This window comes from Anomaloglossus baeobatrachus, chromosome 4 (assembly GCF_048569485.1).
Source record: "Anomaloglossus baeobatrachus isolate aAnoBae1 chromosome 4, aAnoBae1.hap1, whole genome shotgun sequence".
Classification (NCBI taxonomy): domain Eukaryota; kingdom Metazoa; phylum Chordata; class Amphibia; order Anura; family Aromobatidae; genus Anomaloglossus; species Anomaloglossus baeobatrachus.
The window spans coordinates 317,777,309-317,795,609 of NC_134356.1; the positions used below are offsets into that span (position 1 = coordinate 317,777,309).

The 18,301-nt window shown below is 41.0% G+C and overlaps 1 protein-coding gene across 2 annotated transcripts in view; it reads right to left on the reverse strand.

Annotated features, from left to right (window-relative positions):
* Nucleotides 1-4,313: 4,313 nt before the first annotated feature.
* Nucleotides 4,314-18,301, reverse strand: part of IMMP2L (inner mitochondrial membrane peptidase subunit 2) — a 1,735,376-nt gene continuing 1,721,388 nt past the window's right edge. For both annotated transcript variants that reach the window (XM_075342497.1, XM_075342498.1), the window contains exon 6: nucleotides 4,314-4,982. In XM_075342497.1, the coding sequence (XP_075198612.1) occupies nucleotides 4,863-4,982 (120 nt within the window). In that variant the 3' untranslated portion in view covers nucleotides 4,314-4,862. The remainder of the gene's footprint in view (nucleotides 4,983-18,301) is intronic.

The following is an 18,301-nucleotide window of genomic DNA, read 5'->3' on the forward strand; positions in this document are numbered from 1 at the left end:
ATTCCTTGGCCCATTTCCCAGTTCTGTTGGTACCCCTGTGTCCGTCCTTCCTGGCCGTGCCATCTGCCTCATCTGTCCCAGTGGACTCTGCCATAATTTTGACTCTGTCCAAGTACCCTGGTCATGTCATCTGTCTCAGCTATCCCAGTGGCCCTCTAGTACGAGTGACTCTACCCGTCCACCCTGGCCATGCCATCTGCCTGAGCTGTCCCATTGGCCCTGTAGTATGATTGACTCTGTCCATCCACCCTGAGCATGCCATCTGCCTCATCTGTCCCAGTGGCCCTGTACTATGAGTGTTTTTGTCCATCTATCTTGTCTGTACTGTCAGCCTCAGCCATTCCGGCTGTACCTGCTACACCAGTGACTCTGTCTGTCCGCACCTCTGGCCGTCCTTGCCCTGGGAGTCAGCTGCCAGAGTCCTAGTCCTTGCCATGGGAGTAGCACCTGGTGCATGCCTCCTGGTGGGTGCTTAGTTAAGATTCTTCTACTAATGGGCAAGACCGGGTATCCCCTGTGGTCCAGTAGGTCAACTTTTGCTTGCAGCGGTACCATCTGTAGTGGTGAGCATTACATCCAGCATTAATAAATATGGTATTCAAATAATGCTGCATAAACTGGTCACCAGCCATTATGTGTACAAGTACACATACAGAGTACTGTTAAATGCAAACAGATGGGTATTTAAACAGGTAATAAAAATGACCAAATTTTGAAAGAACAAAACAGAAATAGTTAGATAAGTATATACTATATACATACTCATACAGTAGATATTTATATACTGTATATATAATTATACTGTATATAGGGGCTACGTGGGGGCTTATACTGTCTATAGGAATTATTTGGGGGTTCATACTATATATTGGGCTCTGTGGTGGCTCATGCTGCATATGGAGGGCTGTGAGTGGGCTAATAATATATATGGGGTTATGTGAGGCCTAAAACTGTATATAAAAGGCTCTCTAAAGGCTCATATTGCATATAAGGGCTATGCAGCTGCTCATACTCTATATAGGTTTATATGGTGGGTCATACTGAATATAGTGGCTATATGGGGGTTCATACTGTATTAGGAGTGAGGCATAGGGGCACATACTTAATAAAGAGGCTATGTGGGACTCAAACTGTATATAGGGCTAAGTGGGGGCTCATATTATATGTAGGGAAGGCTGTGTGTGGGCTCAAGCTGTATATAATGGCTATGTTAGAGACTAATACTAATTATAGGGGCTATGAGGGCTCAAACTGTTTATAGGGGTGCTGTGTGTCGACTTATACTGTATATAGGTGGTTATTAGTGGGATCATACTACATATTAGGGTGCTGTGTGTGGGCTCATACTGTATTTAGAAGGGTGTTAGCATACTTAATTCTCCTCAAAATTAGGCAATATTAATTTAAAATAATATTATGATTAATATGTTAATATTAATATTGAGCAGAATTAATTTCAGTCTTTTGTATCAGCTTCCACACCAGTCATGGTCTCTCATGTGGCCCCCTCGGAAAAATGTATTTCCCACCCTCGCATTATTATGTATAACATTTCTACATAAGGGGAAAAAATTGAGCTGCACTGTCTTTCTCATTTTGCATCTGCTGACATGCATCTATGCGTTAATTGCATAACCTACCACATGATCTATCAAAAGCGGATCATGTGACATGTAACATGATATACTGATGAGCAAATGGGTAACAATTTAAGCCTGGGAAGATTTTACTTGGAGTGAATTGGAGCTGGATTTTTTTTCTCCTTTTTCCAATAAACTCCCCAGTCTGAGAATACTAGCCCCCAGCTGTCTGGATATCTTGGGTGGGTATCAAAATATGGGGAGACCACATGCCATTTTCTTCAATTACTTATTTAAATCATTAAAAAAGCTGCATGGGGTCACTTGTATTTTGACACACAGCCAAGGGAACACATTCAGCTGTGAGTTGCAGCTTGTAGCCTTCTGCTTTATCTGCCCTGGGAATCAATATAAGAGAGACCCTATGTCATTTTTTCCAATTGTTTAATTTTACACTCCACTTTGGTGACCCAGACAGTTAGTATGAGGGCAACCAATCACAGATGCCACCACAGAGGGTAAGAGGGGGAATGAGAATTGCAACCAATGACAGAGGGTTGGCGGGGAAAGCAGTGCATATTCAAAAAGATTAATGAGTAGACCAGGAAGTAGTTTGACAGCTGCATAAACTCCTTAAGTGTAATTCTCAATTTTTTTCACTGCACCAAATATGACTACGGCATTACTGTGATTGGCAAGCAAATCCAGAATGTTTAGTGGTTGAAAATCAGGTGTCAATCTTGTGGGGAGGGGACTCAAAACTCACGAGGCTAATATCAAAATACACTATGAGTATCCAATATCGAATATATCTTAATAATCCTGAGTAACGAAAAGTGCCAAATATATTCGCTCATCACTAGTAACAATGATTTGAACCTTTGAAGTTTTGTCTCCACATTTTACCATGCACATTTTACAACTTTGGAATGCTGGCCTGAAAAAAGATGAAGAAACCTTCACTTCAATTTCATCATATGAAGCTTCGGCTCAACTTTGCAAAGAAGTAGAAAAAGTGGACAGTAGAAGATTGGAAACAGGTGATTTTTTTAGCGATGAGATGAAATTCAATAGGTGATGCTCTGATAGGTGTAATTGGACCTGGCAGAAACAAGGGAGAAAGGGGCTAAAATTGAGATACTGAAGGAACTATCAAGTTTGGTGGAAAAAGCCTGATGAGATGGGGATATTTCACAGTCAAAGGTGTTGGAAACTTGTCAAGTATGGTTGGTGGTCTCAATTCTGAGCTATATGTTAGTATCATACAAGATGAGTTACTTCCTACACTCAAGTACTATGGGTATGAAAGGACGACATAGTGTTTCAACAGGACAACGATCAGAAGAATATGTCAAGATTAGCGAAGAAATGGTTCAATGACAATGAAGTAGAAGTGCTGGATTGACCCACACAGTCCCAGACCTTAAACCAATAGAACACTTGTGGATAGAGATGCAGAAAAAGCTGTAGTCATACCCAAGTGAGTTGGCCAGTATGCACCAACTTTGGGAAAGTGTAGAAGAGATCTGGGATCAGATTTTGGTTGAGACATGCTTGAAGCTAATGGAGAGCATGCCTAGAAGGATTTAGGTAGTGTTGAAATTGAAATTTGAATTTAAAAATATTAACATGTTAATTAAAAATGAAAATTAGTATAATACACTTCACACTGTATAATGTCTACACAGTTCCTCTACAAGTACTATTAAAATAAAAAATAAATATATACTCACCTAACCACAGGTCAGAGCTAATCGGCCAGCAGAGAGTTGGCGCGGTTGTACCAATGCTGTGATGTTATTGCGCATTTGCACACACAGGATGTTAGACTCCCATCGAAATTATGTTGCACAGCCCTTTCTCGGCACTCGCCCAGTGGGTCATCACACAATTCTGTAGTTCCCCTTCTTAATCTTTGTAGCTTTGCTACTGAATCGTGCAACAGGTTCTTTAACAATTTTTCTTTTGCAACTTTAAAAATTGAATAGTATTTCCTACATTAAAAACTATTATGATTTAAGCATTTACAGCTGAAATATCAAACAGTAATTTCATGCTCTGTATTTTCCAGCAGATGTTTTCTGCATCTAAAATGATATCCTTGCATAATTAGTGGAAAAAATGAAGTACCATAGTTGATCTAAACAACTCAAATTACTATTTTTTTCAGCATCTTTTAAATGTAAATATACAAAAACGATTATAAACACTGAACTCTCCCTTTCATTTACTATTTTTACAACTATACATCTGTTGTATTGTGTATGTGATGACTCGATCACGGACAATAAAAAATGGGCTCAAGCTTTAGCATTTTTATACTAAATTATACCTGTCAAGCAAAGTCACTGAGAGGCCAACTATAATAGCTTTTCTATTTTCAATGAGCCTGCAATATTAAAGCTGTAAAATCAGCACAGATGTTGCCCTAGAAATTTTGAGTTTTTAAGGTGTCACCATATTTTTATAGTCTCAATTGAGCAAGATTATAGGTATAAAATGAACTATTTTCACAAAATATTTAGCTTATATGTTATAAGGCAAAATAACTATTTTCCAAAGCAATATTTTGTGCCCAAAACCTATATACTTCAAAAGACATGACAAAAATGAATATGCAGAAAATGTATTTTATCCTCCACAGCTTAAAAAGACTGAAAATGAATGCATTCTGCTGATCTTTAATCTTTTCAGATACCAGAGAAATGACGAGACACACAACAATGTGCTTGTTATCGACTTTAATCCAGGTTGACATGTGTAAAGCCATAAAACTAAATCAGGCTTCCTTGAGTGGTAGAAGACTACAATCAATGATCCTGGAAGACACCGGTAGGTGTACCTTAAATTAAGTCATTTATCCCTTCAATTTAGGTTCAAAAGATCAACCTTCTGACATGCCCATAAAGAATAGCAATGGAAATGATCTCTAAGAACGCAATTTATTTCTCATAATTTATCATAATGACTTGTAGCATATTTCAGACTAGGGACTTGACAATTATGCACATTTTTATTTGTAGTTTTTAATCAAGTTTACCTTTCACATTCCAAGAAAAGTATACATAATAATGGGTAATTAATGTAATAGGCTATGCCAAAAAATAACATGATCTGTAACTTTTTAATTTTTTTTAGAGTAATTTAATGAAACACCATTTATAGAAGATCTTTATAAGAGGCAAAATTAAGTCTAATTAGGTCTGGATTAAATTACGTTTTTATTAAAAAAACAATGTGTATTGTGGCCTGTCATCTGTATTTAAAACTGTGAAATTGCAATTAATCTTTGTCGCTCAATACTGGTTTGCGCTCCTGAGGTAGCAGCGGATTAAGTTTTTGCCATCGGCTAGGAGGCCACAGGATATGAGTTGCGTGTGCATGGAGAAGTCCAAGAGAAACCTGTTGAAACAGTAACAATTGAGTTAGTTTCATTGTTTTCAATTCCATTAGCATGGAGGTTTATAGCATATAAATGTATACTTGATATACCTTTCAAGAATGGCAAGATTTTTAGAAAATTACCTAAATAATTAATAAATAAATTCATCATTTTCCTTGGACAGTTTAAAGGGCACCTGCAGGCAGGGTCCTATAGAGCAGGAGATGATGAAATTAATACAAATTTTTGTGAAAAATTGTTTAGTAAAACCTTACATTTTATTTATGGAAATCCCTGGTGCCTGTGTGCATATGAACCCTGTAGGTGGTCCTATTCATTGATTGATTGTCTTCCTTATAGGACTCTGCATGCAGAGATAGCTGTCGATCACTGAATCAGACCGCCCTCTGGACTCACATGAATGCAAACCTCAGGGATTTCAATTAATACAAGTTTTCCAACATAAATCACTCTGCTCAGCTTCTCCTTCTCTATATCATGCTGGCCACAGATTGGACTGAATATATGAAATGACATTTTTAAGTTAAAATTATTTAAAGAATACGATGATTTGCTTTTATCTTAGCAACTCAACCTAGTTATGGATGTTTATACTATTTTTCAATGACTTGAAATAATTAGTAATTTAGTGCTGCTTGTAAGACAACCAAATTTGATTGTCGTCTGTATATAATGGTACCTATACTGTTTAAAATGATTGAACCTGGCCTTTATTTTTTAACAAAGTTATAAGGATGGCAACTTCTTTTTTACTATGTGTAACTTGTAACTCCTATGAACTCCACCATTTTTAATATTAGGGATCGCAAATCCATGTTTAAGTATTATATCTAGGATGTGTACACTGGTCTTTTTAATAGAGACAAGAGCTTGTTTGATGCTCAGTGCTGCTCCTTGGACCATTGTATCATTTTCTTATTCTTCAAACATAGAACTGTGCAAACATCATCAAAATATTACTATAAGATGTGAAAAACGATCTGAGCAACTTTGAATGAAGGATAATAATTGTTGCTCAAATGGAACAGTGTAACAGTGTCAAGAGTCTACCAACATTTTTGTGATCAAGGAAAAACATTCAGCAAAGGGTGATTTTCTGGTTGTGAACAACTCATTGATAAAAAGAGTCAGAGGAGGTGTTGGTGCACACTTAATCAAATGGCAACTGAATACATCACTGGTTCTCCAATTAACATGGTAAAGTGCATATTTTTTTGTTGTTTCTTATCATGGATGGGCTATATCGGCAGACAACCTGTTTGAGCGCCATTTTTGTTTATGGGAAACAAAAAGCCAAGACACGAAAGCACAAAAAATGAATGAATGAGCAGCAAAAAGTTCTATCTGGTCAGAAGAATCCATGTCAGCTCCTCTATCTAATTTGCAGCCACTATGAGAAGTGATCCTGTCCGATGATCCATTTAGTCTTTATATAATGTATTGTCTCATTGTCTAACTTTCTACTGTTATGCACGTAGAAGTGCACGCATGGTAAGTAATGGAAAAATAGGGTTTTACTTAAACTACTGCAACTAAGCTGCTCTTGTACATGCTAAAGGTCCCAGCTGCGCAGTCCCTAAAGTCCCCTGTGCAGATTGAGACAACCCTAATGGAGAACTGAAATGACCACTTGGACCTATATCTCTCTAAGCAGCCATCAAGGGTTCCATATACCTCCTTTAGGAACCAGGGGACAGTGCAGTGTAAAATAAAGCAAAACAAAACAAGCAAAGAGAAACACCAAAGCAAAAGGCTGCAGTTCAAAGCAGGATCCACTTGAGAAATATTGCCAGTGGGAAATGGAAGCCTTGGGAGCCTTTAAATAGTTATACCCACTGGGTAATAGGGTAGACCGAGTTACATAATAGAAAACATTTGACAGAAAGGCTATGAATATAGAGTGTGTAAAAACAGAGACAAACTGTTCAGAACCCAGATAGCAACCAAACCTGCCTGTTGTCAAATTGAGATAAAAATGTACCACAGCACAGGAAGATGCCATATCAAGTTCTAGGCATGATATCTAGTCTATAAAAATGCTTGAACTGCATATTAATAATAGACTACAAAATTTCTAATCTTGGGATTTCTCTTGGGAAGAAAATACTTTTCTGTTGAATACTTGGTACAGATTTAGAACAGTAAACTTTTTGAGCCTAATTTACTTGGATTTGTTTGTCATATGCCTCTAGGCAAAATATTGAAACTTGAGAGTCCTAAGTGGTTGAAACCTCTTAATGGCTAACTCAAAAGATAGTAATAATACGAAGCTTTTGAGACTGCGCAGGTCTCTTCATCAGGCATAGTATAACACAAAATCTGAAGAAAGGTGTGGTATGTGACTCTTCAGATATTGTGTTATACTATAGCTGATAAAAAGACCTGAGTAGTCTTGAAAGCTCAATATTTGTAACCATCTATTCATAAATGAACCCCCGAGGACTCTCAATTTTTATATTTGTACATTTATACACAATAAGACACAAGAATAGTGCAGTAAAAAGACAAGTGCTGTGAAAGAGACTGATTAATATGGGAAGGGGAGACTGGTGCAGCTTACAGATAAGGAGAGTGAAAGTTTTATTGTCCACTGACTGAGAACTGGTCAAGGGTTGTGATGCCCCCAAATAGTTACTAAGACTTTTCTGTATCATACTTTGCTGATGAAGAGACCTGAATAGTTTCAAAACCTTGTTATTTGTTAACATCTATTAAGTTAGTCAGTAAAAGATATCAACCACTGAGGAATCTCATTTTTTTATATTTTTATATCTACTAAGATAGTACAAAGATATATTTTTCCTGTAACAATATGCCTGTCATACACTGTTGCACTGAATAAAGATGTGCCAAATTTATTAAAAGGCACCTAATTCTTGAACTTAGTGTTTGCCCTACAAAATGAAGCCAGCTATTAGCTAGTGTAGAGTTCCACCATAATTTATGCCATTTTCCAATCTCAATACTAGCACATTAAACTGAATAAAAAAACTTTGTAATGCTTTAGCGTGTTTATTCCGACATTGAGTTAACAGATCATATTCCAACATTTCCAACTTGTTGGATTTTGATAAGGATAATGTATATAAAATGCCTTCCGTCTATAGTATGATGGTGGGTCTAAGCAGTTCTCAATAGATCTACTGAAGCATTACTATGGTCTTGTATTCATTTTATTGCACAGGAATTGCTAAAAATTGGATTTATTGGCTATTGTCAATTGTTTTGTAGAAATTCACAAGCAGACTGTAAGCTTATAGTATAATATTCATTTCTGGTATACATTATACTAAAGTTTTTGGACCATTGAGGCTCCACTCCTTCTAAATCTCACACATTTCTACATTTACTTTTGAAAAGTGTAAAGGGAAATGCAAAAATAGATTGAAAAAGTTTTAACATTTTAGCATAAATGTGTTTTGCACAAAAAGTTTGCCTTTACTAAGACTCAAGTGTCATAAAGGACTTTATACCACCACTATGTATTTTTCTTTACAGCAGAAGGTTCCACAGTTTTCCATTTTGTTTTATCTCTAGTAACTGTTAAAAAAGTTTAACATATTTTGAATGCTTCACTGCTCTAATTGACACCAGGATCAACAGCAGGATTTGACACCTATAAACTCATTACACGGCTGCACTAATTTATTGACAACTAGAAAATAATTATGGGCCTGTTGGTGAGAGGGGTCTGTTTCTTCAGGTGCATCTCTAGGTTACAGAGAGGTTACAGAGTCTCTTCAGTTACAGACTACTGGCACGTTGACAGTAGTGGATCATCATTACACCACCTGTGACTTGACTTTGGTATGCTCCTCAGCTGCAGACCTCTGGTCTATCAGAGGCCGGTAGTAGTGGATCATCGCTACACCACCTGTGACTTAACTTCAGTATGCTCTGCAGCTGCAGGCCTCTGGTCTATCAGACGTTGACAGTAGTGGATCATCATTACACCACCTGTGACTTGACTTTGGTATGCTCTGTCGCTGCAGACCTATGGTCTATCAGAGACCGGCAGCAGTGAATCATCACTGCACCACCTCTGACCTGACTTAGGTATGCTCCTCAGCTGCAGGCCTCTGGTCTATCAGAGGCCAGCAGTAGTGGTTCATCGCTACACCACCTTTGACTTAACTTCGGTATGCTCTGCAGCTGCAGGCCTCTGGAAAACAAAAGGCCTGCCGCTGTAGAGAAACTGTGGGGCACGTACCCAGCCATGAGAAGAAAGAAGACAGAGCTGCTTAGCTCAGGAAGAGGGACAAGTGAGAGATTTGTTTTATCTAATAGCAGTGGAGCACTGGGGGGGTATACTTTGGAAGCACATTGGGTGTGTTAAAGTAATGAAAGATTTAAAAGTTTTCAGATTTGACAAAAATGTATAGGGGAGAGGACCCCCTACTTGAAACAAAGAACTGCTTGAGGGGTTTGGTCAAACTGAGTGGGTGATGGGAGTGTCTGCATTTACTATGCTATTATGTATTCTGTTATTGGTTATTATCTTGTAAACACCTTCATTTATGCATGAACTATATGAGGTATATAATAAAGGGTTCACCCTCTAGGGATTGGATTTGGAGCTTTGAAAGACATTTTTGAATTCTTAACTTGTGCCAATTCCCCTTGCTGATAGAATCCTTAAAAATCCTAAAGTAGTGAAAATCTATTTTAATAGGCGCTACATAGGGAGGTAGTGCTACTATACGGGGGCTTCATAGGGGGAATTTTTAACTATATGCGGTTCAGAATGGAAGGACATTACTACAATGTGGGAGCCAGAATGGGAAGACATTATTACTACCTGGAGGCTGCATAAGGGATGTTATTAATATATGCGGTCCACATAAGGGGACATTATTAATGTGCGGGACTACATAAATATCACTACTATATCACTATGATCCCATCCTAATTCAGTCCTTCCAGAACTTTGATTTTCCTTTGAATCATGAAGACTACAACTTTTGGCAAGTACAGTGGATCTTATCCTACATGCCAGAGACTTGGTATTACACTGTCACACAAGGTAGTCTCTCAGATCCGCTTCTACCCTGTAGCAGTCATGCACTCTGGACAGTCTATAAGATGGAGATTACACATCATTCCTTCCATTCTACATACCTGCTACTGGAGAAGAATCATTCATTGGACTAACCACCAGGGCATGCCAAAAGCCTCTAGAACGTAAGCAGAGATCTACTGCACATGTCCTATGTAACAGTGAACTCGAGTAACTGCTAAATTAAATGTTCCATAATTTCATGCACCCGTGAAATAAGTTTACAGATGACAATCCTCCTGTCAGGTTCCTAAATCACAGTCATCGCTACTTTTAGAATTCTGGATCATCACACAGAACTAAGAGGCTAGGCCACATGTTTGGGAGCAGAGTAAAGCTACATGGCTGTCTGTTCCCAAAGACAAAGATTTAATTTCAGAATAAAGCTACTAGTACATGGAATGACCAGGAAAAAGTAATGCAAAACTGAAATGTTACAAAAACTTTGAAATGTTAATATTATTTCATAAAACTTTTCCTGTGTCGTTCAAGGATCACAGAGCAATGTACGTTCTAGCAATCTTTGATTTTCTGGGCCAAGTGGATACAATAGTATCATGGAGTGCAAAATATTAAATATGTGCATCCATGGAACAAAATATAGTGTCCTAGTTTCTATGCTGAACAAAAATATAAAAGCAAAACTTTTGTTTTTGCTCACGTTTTTCATGAGCTGAACTCTAATACCTGAGACTTTTTCTATGTACATAACAGGCCATTTTCTCTCAAATATTGTTCACATATTTATCTAAATCTGTGTAAGGCCTTGTGTGCACGCTGCGTTTTTGCACTTTTTTGGAGTTTTAGAAATTTAGAGTAAGGACTCGCAATACATGAGGACCCTAGATATTGGGTTAAAAGCATCTGTATTTTGGCCAAGATATCAACTAATACCTCATATATATCATATTTTTTTGCACTTATATCTTTATACAGGATGCAGCCAGGGCCATTAATGTAGGCCTTGTAAACTAGTTCCTGTGTGGTGCTGGGCAGGCCGCCTAGTCTAATAGTATGGGTATTATCAATAGGTTGTAAGCCAGACACTGTGCACCTACATGTGTGAACGGCGTCCTATACAAGCCATTTGTGTGCACTTTTAATACTAAGCAATCCTCCCCTCCATGGAGGGGCAGTGTGTGAGTGGTTGCTCCATTAATGTTTTACACCTGTTGCCTCCATCTTTATTAAGGCGTTTTGTTGCATTCTGTGATGCAATTGATTCTGTGGCCTGGCCAGGTAAACACCGTTGCCCTTTGCTCCTGTGAAGTTTTGAGGGAGCATACTATTGGCATGCTGACTGCAAAAAAAGTCCACTAGAAATTTTGCCCGTTGATTTCTCTACCATAAGTTGTCTCCAAAGGAGTTTCAGAGAATTTGGCAGTACATGCAACCAGCTTCACAACCGCAGACCACGCGTAACAACACCAGTCCTCAACAACCAGCAACTCCCCCTACAAGATCGTCTACGACCACCCACCCGGACAGCTGCTGCAACAAGTGGTATGCATAATCTAAGAATTTCTGCATAAACTGTCAGAAACCATCTCAGGGAACCTTGTCATCCTCATCGGGGTCCCCACCTAACTGCAGTTCATTGATATAACAGACTTGAGTGGGCAAATGCTCACATTCGGTGGCATCTGGCATGTTTGAGAGGTGTTCTCTTCATGGATGAATCCAGGTTTTCACTGCACAGGGCAGCAGGCAGACAAATTGCGGTCACACTAGATACTGCCTTGTTTTCTGACCACCCCCCTTCCTGGATCCCACCAATACTGTAAAACTACACATTTTAGAGTGGCCTTTTATTGTGGCCAGCCTAAGGCACACCTGTGCAATAATCATGCTGCCTAATCAGCATCTTGATATACCACACCTGTGAGGTGGATGGAATTTCTCGGCAAAGGAGAAGTGCTCACTAACACAGATTTAGACAAATTTGTGAACAATATTTGAGAGAAAAAGGCCTTTCGTGTACATAGAAAAAGTCTTAAGGCTGCTTTACACCAGACAATCTATCGTGCGATAGATCGTCGGGGTCACGGTTTTTGTGACGCACATCCGGCATCGCTGGCGATGCCAACCTGTGTGACACCTCCTAGCGACGCAGTATCGCTCACAAATCGTGAGTCGTGTACTGCTCGCTAGGTTCCATAATATCGTTTAATTGAGTAGTTCATAGTTTCCGGGGTAGCACACGCCGCTCCGTGTGACACCCCGGGAACGATGAACAGCAGCTCACCTGCGTCACGCGGCCTCCGCCGGCTATGTGAAGGAAGGAGGTGGGCGGGATATTTACATCCCGCTCATCTCCGCCCCTCCGCTTCCATTGGCCAGCGGCCGTGTGACGTCGCTGTGACGCCGAATGTCCCTCCCACTCCAGGAAGTGGACGTTCACCGCCCACAGCGAGGTCGCACGAGAGGTAAGTATGTGTGACGGGGGTTACTGACTTTGTGCGACACGGGCAGCGATTTGCCCGTGACGCAAAAAGGACGGGGGCGGGTACGATTGATTGTGAAATTGCACAATCGGTCGTACCGTGTAAAGCAGCCTTTAGATCTTTGAGTTCAGCTCATGAATAATCGGAGCATAAACAAAAGTATTTTGTTCATATTTTTTCAGTATAAATACCACACATACAAACTTTATTCCTAAAAGGATTGTTCCAACCCAGTTAGAAACTACTGGAGGTTTAATATGCACGATTGATCATTGTGATAGACAAAAGACAAATGGTTTTAAAGTTCCTTTGTACTATACACTATATTCCATCAACCTAAAAGGTCACCAGGTTTTTGATACCTAATCTGAGAGGTGTTTCACTTACTTAAATTTCCTAAAATTACTGTTTAATCAGCAGTAGATTATTATTACAGGACTACTTGGCGTACTGTAGGTAGTCCAGCATATTCATGAGCTCTGTACAACTGCTAGATGTGCACCAGAAAAATCATTCATTTTATCAAAATGACAGCAAACATCTCAGTAAGTAATACATCACTGGAATCAGGGTCTCTGTCTCTACATTATGCTGCTCTCAGATGGGGGAGCAAAAACCTGGTGATAGATTCCCTGTAGGATGTGTGATTTAGGGTCAGTACAAGTAGTGAATGATTGGCAGCTTTCAGAGTAAACTGTATTTCACGGTTGCCTCTGGATGAGGCTAGTGACAGGCTCAGGGCCTCTTATATCATCTAAGGCCTAAAGGGGGCTTTACACGCTACGACATCGCTAATGCGAACTCGTTGGGGTCACGGAATTGGTGACGCACATCCGGCCGCATTAGCGATGCCGTTGCGTGTGACACTGATGAGCAATTTTGCATCGTTGCAAAAACGTGCAAAATCACTCATCGGTGACATGGGGGTCCATTCTCAAAAATTGTTACTGCAGCAGTAATGAGGTTGTTCCTCGTTCCTGCGGCAGCACACATCGCTCCGTGTGACACCGCAGGAACGAGGTACCTCTCCTTACCTGCCTCCCGGCCGCTATGTGGAAGGAAAGAGGTGCGCGGGATGTTACGTCCCGCTCAGCTCCGCCCCTCCGCTGCTATTGGGCGGCCACTCAGTGACGTCGCTATGACGCTGCACGGACCGCCCCCTTAGAAAGGAGGCGGTTCGCCGGTCACAGCAACGTCGTCGGGCAGGTAAGTATGTGTGAGGGTCTGGGCGATGTTGTGCGGCACGGGCAGCGATTTGCCCGTGTCGCGCAACAGATGAGGGTGGGTACCCACGCTGGCGATATCGGGACCGATATCGCAGTGTGTAAAGCCCGCTTTACACATTAGACGTATGTTTTTCCTTTGGCAGAGATTTAATGTCAGGTTTCCTTGTTAGCAGAAAGCTCATTAAATCTGCCCAGGTGATTTCTCTTTTGACCACTTTCGGCCTGGATAAAACCCCTCTGCTCACAAATAGAGATGAGCCACCCCCCTATTGTTCGAGTTCGGTTCGGTTCGTCGAATGGCGGGTGTGTTCGTCGAACACTTTCGAACACCATTGAAAACAATGGCAGGCAAACACAAAAGGGGGCTTTATATGCTACGATATCGTTAATGTTTGGTCGCCGGGGTCAAGTTGTTAGTGACGCACATCCGGCGTCATTAACGATATCGCAGCGTGTAATACTTACCAGCGACCTTAGGCGACCTCAAAAATGGTGAAAATCGTTCACCATGGAGAGGTCGTCCCAAAGTCAAAAATCGGTAAGGGTTGTTTAGCGTTGTTGTTCATCGCTCATGCGGCAGCACACATCGCTATGTGTGACACCGCATGAGCGAGGAACGTCTCCTTACCTGCCGCCGGCCGCAATGAGGAAGGAAGGAGGTGGGCGGGATGTTACGTCCTGCTCATCTCCGCCCCTCCGCTTTGATTGGCCGGACGCTTAGTGACATTTCGGTGACGTCGCTATGATGCCGAACGTCCCTCCCCCTTGAAGGAGGGATTGTTCGGCAGTCACAGCGACGCCGCTGACCAGGTAAGTATGTGTGACGCTGCGTAGCAATAATGTTCGCTACGGCAGCGATCACAAACAATCGCATGCGCGACGGGGGCAGGTACTTACACGGTCGCTATCGCTAGAAATTGCTAGCGATATCGCTACCGTGTAAAGCCCCCTAAACACATACAAACATGCACAAACACGAACGCACACACACACATTATGCTCACCTTACTTTCCGTTTCATCACCGGCCTCCTGGGACTTGCAGTTCACCGGTACAAGATGTGTATCGGGTAAACATCGCGACCGATGCCGGAACTTCCGCTGACAGAGCGCTGACATCAAAGGCAGCTGCCGCTTGCCTCTGATTGGCGTCTGACAGAGGGAGGAAGTTCCTCCCTTATTGCTATGGTTACCCGATACACGTAGCTAGCATCTACAGGATGTGTATCAGGTAACCATAGCGACCAATGCCGGAACTTCCGCTGACAGAGCGCTAACGTCAAAGGCAGGTGGCGCTTGCCTCTGATTGGCCAGCGTGCTGCCTTTGAGTAGCGTCTGACAGAGGGAGGAAGTTCCTCCCTCGTCGCTATGGTTACCTGACACACGTACTTAGCCACTACAGGATGGTATCGAGTAACCATAGCGTCCAATGCCGGAACTTCCTCCCTCTGTCAGCCGCTACTCAAAGGCAGCGCGCTGGCCAATCAGAGGAAAGCGGCTCCTGCCTTTGACGTCAGTGCTCTGGCAGCGGAAGTTCCGGCATTGGTTGCTATGGTTACCCGATACACATCTTGTACCAGCAAACTGCAAGTCCCAGGAGGCCGGCGATGGAATGGAAGGTAAGGTGAGCATAATATGCGTGTGTGCATGTATGTTTGTGTATGTTTGTGTGTGTTTGTGCATGTGTGGATTGGCACAATAGGGGACCAGGATAGGACATTTAACGAGTTGTGGAACGAATTGTCTGCATTGCAATGATTTCCTATGGGAAATCATGCTTTGCTGAATGAGTAACTTGGTTAACAAGCACACTCCCAGAACGGATTGTTCTCGTTAACCAAGGTTCCACTGTATTAACATTGAATGACAGTATTACTGTGAAAAGCCAGTTACGCTTTTGGTGATCGAACCGTTATCGAACATAACCTTCGAACTGTCGAACTTGAAGCTAATCGTTGGCATTCGAACAACTCGAACATCGCCTAAAACAGGTCGAATTTGAGATTGGCGAACAGTTCGATTTGAACACCGCTCATCTCTACTCACAACAAAGGATGCTGGTTATTCAGTTCAGTCTGAGTCAGCCCTGGACCTGTGAGAAGGTGTTTTTTTCCTGCTGCTACTACTATTGTCTGTTGCATTGGTGTATGTGAAGGTAGCTTGTGTTATTACTACTGCTTTTTGAGTTTCCCCTCCCTGTACATTTTTGGTCATTCCCTATTGTTGGTATAAGGTGTGTGGGAGTTTTTTTGTACCCTAATCTATCAGGTTTGTCTGTGGTGTTTTCCACTTCTGTCCTTGCCCTTCCCCTGGGTGGTGGGTTGTGGAGAGGGATCTTAACATCAAGGACAAGGACAGGAGATAGGGTGATGTTTGGGGCCTAGGTCTCGCTATCATTAAGCGTAACCCCAGGAAGAGGGAAAGCATGGAGAACGCTTGATCTTAAGGTCAGCGTAGGGTTCCCCGACCAGTCGCCCCCCCCACCCCCAATCCTGTCTCTCTTCGTGATACTGTACTTTGTCAGCTAACTGCCAATCAGTGGTTATGGGAGCGGTTATACAGGGCTCACCATTTTGAACAGAGATCCCAACTTGACTATTTATTTTTTCCTGGACAGCTTATGACAATATTATGGACAGACAATTTTTTTTATGGACACACTGGAAAATCAAAATAAATCATGATTTTAAGGGATCCATATCTTTAGCACATAATTGTGATATAAAGACATCAGTTGCTTTCACTGTAAACTGCATAGTGATGATAATTATTCTGCATAAGTTTCTTCAACTTCATTGCACGGACGCCTTCAATTTTTTTTTTTTTACATGCAGGGCAAAAAGTGCACTATTTTTACAAACTGTCCGGATATTTCTAGATGGTTGGTAACCCAGATTCTGAGCACTGCTACATCTACATAAGATAAAACAGAGATTTTATCAAAACTGCACCAAGCAGTCCAGTAAGGCTACATACGAACGCTGCATTTTTTTCTGCAAACAAACTGCAACCAAAACTGCATCTTGTCAGAAAGAGCCTGAAAATGTTTAAAAACCGCTTGTAATGTAAGTGCATTTTTGGTGTGTTTTTGATTCGTTTTTGGTGCCAAAAAAGCACCAAAAACGCAAGTAAAATGCATCAAAAACACATCGAAAATGCACCGATTTGATAGCATGCATTGTTCCTTGCATTTTCATGACAAATGTTGACCAAAATGCAAGAAAGAATGAACATGCGGTTTCTTTTTTGTCACAAACTTTTGTAAAAAAAAAAAAAGCGCTGACAAATAAATTGCAATGTGCACACAGCAAATCTAATTTCTCATAAACTTCCCTGGGAAGTCAAATATCAGAAAATTCTGACCACAAAACTGCAGCAAAAACGCAGCAAAAAACGCAGTGTGCGAATGTAGCCTAATTACGGACTCTGCCCCTACATCATGCTGCTCTCAGATTACATGGAAAAACCCTTGTTGATTACCATTAACCAGAATTTTTAACTTGGTTAGTAATATTTTGAACACTTGTTTTTACACTATGTTTTCATATTTTTACTATTGTTTATATTTTATTATAATTCTAAAACGTAACCCCTGTATGACTCATGATATGCTATGGACATCATGAGGTATTTCTGTGCATTTGGATGGTGCTCACACGAGCTTATGCATCAGACTAGTGCAACGCAAGAAAATCTCAAATTTCACTCTGACCAATATTATTCAATGAGGCAGAGCAGATCTGCAATTTATTTACTGATTCTGAATCGGCATGAGAAAAAAGATGGCAGAATGCTGTGACAGGCAGCGTATCTCGGCTCAAATGCACCCATACAAGTCTATGGGTGCTTATGAAACATCGGACTGCACTTAGATCACCTCAGTCCGATATACGCAGAGACAGGTAATGGAAGGGATGAAGAGATTAATCCCTCCTTCTCCTCACCTGTGCTCTGATTCTCACATGTGAGAGTATCGGAGCACTGTATAATGATACTCCGCTTACACTCGCAGCAGAGTTTGACCCGCATGTTATTAGAATATAACTTCTGATGCTATAAGCTTGTCTGACCCCAATCTTTGATGCGAGTTCGCACGCCAAACCCAGATCTTTCCCTGCAGATGAAGACTGAAACATATACCCATCATCTTGTTTTAGGAGCCGCGGGTGAAGTGGCGCTCCTCCTGTGGCTGTTGACCTGTTAAATGTTGCTGTCAATCTCTGATGCTGTCAACATTTAATGCTCACTAGAATTGGGGCACACTGTTCTGAGCCCTCAACGGTGCCCTCACAATGTGGTCACAGGATGCCGATGAGTTTTCATGACAGCCTTGGGTAAACTGATGACCCCCGTGTCTGTCATCAAGTATGGCTATGAAAACCAACCCATGGCCGGCGTTCATAGGAAACTGTGATTTCTTCTATATACAGCAAGGCTGTGGCATTACTGTATAGAACAAGTTATCAGTCTATTTATGCTTCAAGTTCCCTAAGGGGCCTATTAAATACAGTACAAAGTAGAAAGAAAATATGTTAAAAAATATATAAAAAAATATAAAATCTCAAAGCACCTAGTTTTTTACCAAATTAAGAA